This window comes from Scomber scombrus, chromosome 8 (genome assembly GCF_963691925.1).
Source record: "Scomber scombrus chromosome 8, fScoSco1.1, whole genome shotgun sequence".
Lineage (NCBI taxonomy): Eukaryota > Metazoa > Chordata > Actinopteri > Scombriformes > Scombridae > Scomber > Scomber scombrus.
In genome coordinates this window covers 28,020,982-28,024,344 of record NC_084977.1, presented here as the reverse complement: position 1 = coordinate 28,024,344, position 3,363 = coordinate 28,020,982, and the positions used below count along the sequence as shown (strand labels likewise).

The 3,363-nt window shown below is 45.9% G+C and overlaps 1 protein-coding gene across 1 annotated transcript; it reads right to left on the bottom strand.

Annotated features, from left to right (window-relative positions):
* Positions 1 to 1,051: 1,051 nt before the first annotated feature.
* Positions 1,052 to 2,523, bottom strand: b3galt2 (UDP-Gal:betaGlcNAc beta 1,3-galactosyltransferase, polypeptide 2). Its single transcript, XM_062424378.1, has one exon. It carries the CDS (start codon positions 2,521 to 2,523, stop codon positions 1,189 to 1,191), a length of 1,335 nt encoding a protein of 444 aa, XP_062280362.1. The 3' UTR covers positions 1,052 to 1,188.
* Positions 2,524 to 3,363: the final 840 nt, after the last annotated feature.

Below are 3,363 nucleotides of genomic sequence, written 5' to 3'. Positions count from 1 at the left end.
GTTCACAATTTGTTGTAACTGCCTTGAAGTAGAGACCGGTACATCAGAAGGCTAACAACAGTTTGGTCAGTTAGCAAACTACTTAATTAATTAAACCTGGCAGTCACTGGGTAGCTATATTTAAGAAGCACTAATCTCTACCTACCAACTACTTAGAGTGGCGCTACCCATTTTAATGTATTGATGCATAAAGCTTCACTTGGTGTAAACACTTACATTATAATATGTGTAAGCTGCAGTATGAAGAGCTGGCATAGTCAGCATTTTAAAATAAATGTTAAAGTCATTAAATATGAAACCACTGAAAGTTGATAAATGTCAATATTGACCTGAGCCATGTATTTGATACTCACATTTGGTGTATACAGTACCAGTGATACTAGAAGTGATGAATTCATAAGGGTCCATAATAAATCACACACACACAACTACAAACAAAATGATTTCAGTACATTTAATTGTTAATTGATTCATTGCACATTTGCTCAAGTGCAGAGTTATACTCAATGTAAAGCTTTAAAAAATACAATCTCAGTCATCTCTGACGTGATTCTGAGTGCTTTCATGTAGATTTTTTTCAAAATAAAATACAGAATATGACAGATAAACCTTCTCTTTAGAGTTGTGTTATTTGATAAATCTGTAAAGTAAACACTGAGAAACAGGGCAGCATAACTGGTCAACGTCAAAGATACTTTCATTCATATTTAGGTAGTGTAGTAACTTTCGACATAATACATGTACATTTCCCTTTGTCTGTGTAAACACATTTGTGTCTTCTTTTTTTATTTGTATTTTTTTATTTATTTTTTTTAGGTTTCTAGAGTGCGACATACTGTACTACCCTTTAGAGGAGAACCCTCACATTAACTGAAGCATGAATAACCATCTTTCTGTTGGCACCTGAATGATCACAATCACCACTCTTGCACTGCAGCATTTTTTGTGCATGCTCCATATCCGACATGTCCATCAGCGTCCCTTTTTAGAAATAGCTCAACAGGTTTACAATACTTGACATTGTTTTTCTCAAATTAAAAAAATAGTTTGGCTCTTCAACTGTACACAATACCAAAACAATGTGCTTTTCCCCATACAGTGTATAGTGCTGAGTTCAACATGCCCTCCACCAGCCGTTACAGTGCACCCATCTCCCTTTTGTGAGGCGGGTGGTAATCACAGGATGCGTCATGGAGGCCTCTCTCCGTGAAACCTTCGGTGTCTGCCCCTGCCGTTCTTTTCCTTGGCCATGTTGATACAGGCGTTGTGCTTGTTGCTCTGCAAGTGGTTCCAAAACTTGATGAGTTCATTAGGGTGGAACTGATGGGACGTGATCAGGTGGCTGTACTTACAACTGGAGTAAGACACCCGCCAATGGTTGAAGAGGAATTCATTGGGTGGCGGCGCCGGGTCAATGCGCAACTTCGCCAGGCATATCCCAACGTATACATCCTCCAGGTGCAGCCTGCGTATGCTTAGAGAGGCCTGGTAGATCTGCTCGGCCATGTCCCCTGAGAACACGTATCCTGTGCCAGAGCAGAATATCGGGTAGCGCTCGCTTGGGTACAGCTCTGGTGGCATGTACCACTTGCTGTCCTTGTTTCGGTTTGGTGCATAGCCTCTCATCAGGTAACCGGTGAAGTACCTTTGCTTGGGAGGCAGCTCAGGCTTCAACAGCTTCTGGATGAGATACTCAGTATTGACAAACATGTCACTGTCTGTCTTCATCACATAAGAGACGCGTGGGCAATAGGTAGCCACCCAGTTCATGCCCATTAGGGTTTTAATTGTCAGATTGTAATAAGTGTCCTGATATTCCTGTTGGATAATGTCATGGTGAATACGGCTTTCCTCCTCTATGCTGCTCTGGAGGAAGGTGTCCGAGCTCTTTCCCATGCCGAGCAAGAACAGACGAATGAACCCTAGGCCCATTGCTATACTCTCATTCCCCCATGTCTGCCGAATCGCATTGCGGGCATCAGCCTGGCCGGGTTCGGCTGCAATGAGCAGGATGAGGAATGGCGTATTGTCCCTGCACTTGAAAGGTTCGTTCAGGATGTAGCGGTAGGGCTGCGCACTAAGTCTTCCTCCCACACCCATCTCCTTCTGTAAACTGTTGTTGGTGCTCATGGAGTCCCCAAGTCCCATTACACCCATCCTGGCTCCGCCCCCTCCGCCCAGTCCTCCTCCTCCTCCAGCCTCTCCCACTGGCCCCTCTGCCTGCTGAGAGCTGAGGTTGAGCAGAGGCTTTGGTGCTACATAACCCGTCTCCCTCCACAGGCTCCTCAGGGAGCTGCTCTGGTTCACTTCTCCCTTGGGGCTACGGAAGCCCCTGACGGTGTAGGCCAGTGGGTTTTCCCGGGGCCCACTGCGTCCAGGCAGCCAGTCCTGGTGGCTGAAAAATAGGAAGAGGGTGAAGAGCAGGGCCAGAGAGAGGAGGCCAGCCACATGGGTCCGGAATAGCGAACGCTTGACCGTCCAGGTCATCTTGATGGGACAGCAGTGCCGCCGTCTCCACTGCATGGTGCAGGTAGGGGTCGCAGGAGGATGCTGCTGCTGCTGCTCGAGAATGGGCGGCGGCGGCGGTCACATACAGTCACCTCAAACATGTGGTTGCCAACAGTCAGAGGGTTATCTGAGCTGGCAGATGGGTTGGAGTGAGCCTCCTGGTGGAGTCAGGGGAACGTTTTAGCCCCTCAGTGCAGCTTGGAGCAGGGTTAAAAGGGCTCCTGGTGGAGCTAGGAAGGCAACGATTCTCTGGCCATTGAGGCTTCTCCCTGACTCTTCTTTGGCACTGTAGACAAACAGAGGGTCATGCTCTATGTCTCGTCTGCTTCAGGATATGATAAGGGTCACTTCCTCTGTGTTTACTCTCTCTAATCTGGAAAGAAAAAAAGAAACAGAGAAAACAGTTGGCAGCAGTCCAAAAAGCACCTCCTATTCACTGGCACTGAGCCACATGTCAATTGTGTGTTTGTTTATTCTACTTGTGAGGAGCTTCTTTCTTAATTATTTTATTTATGGTTTGTTTTGACACTGAGAGAGTAACTGTAAATTAATTTCTTCCAGATGCAGAAGCCCCAATTAGAGCCTTCTGTGTATGCAGTGCCCACTATGGTAAATGGCTCTTTTGGTAAGCTGATTTAACATATTGAAAGGGAGAAGCTGAATCAATATGACAGCGTTGTAGCATCTTTGATTGGACAGGGACGTAGAACACAGCAGGCTCTAGGGATGTGGCTTTCTGAAGACAGAAAATGGGAGATCTAGAGAATAGTGTTGCAAGCATGTCAAAGGGTAGATTGAAGCTGTAAAAATTACCATGCATAACATGCATCTGTATGGTTGAGAAAAGGCACATCC

Coding starts and splice junctions, on each gene's coding strand:
- b3galt2 (XM_062424378.1), bottom strand. CDS start 2,523: ATGCAGTGGAGACGGCGGCACTGCTGTCCCATCAAGATGACCTGGACG.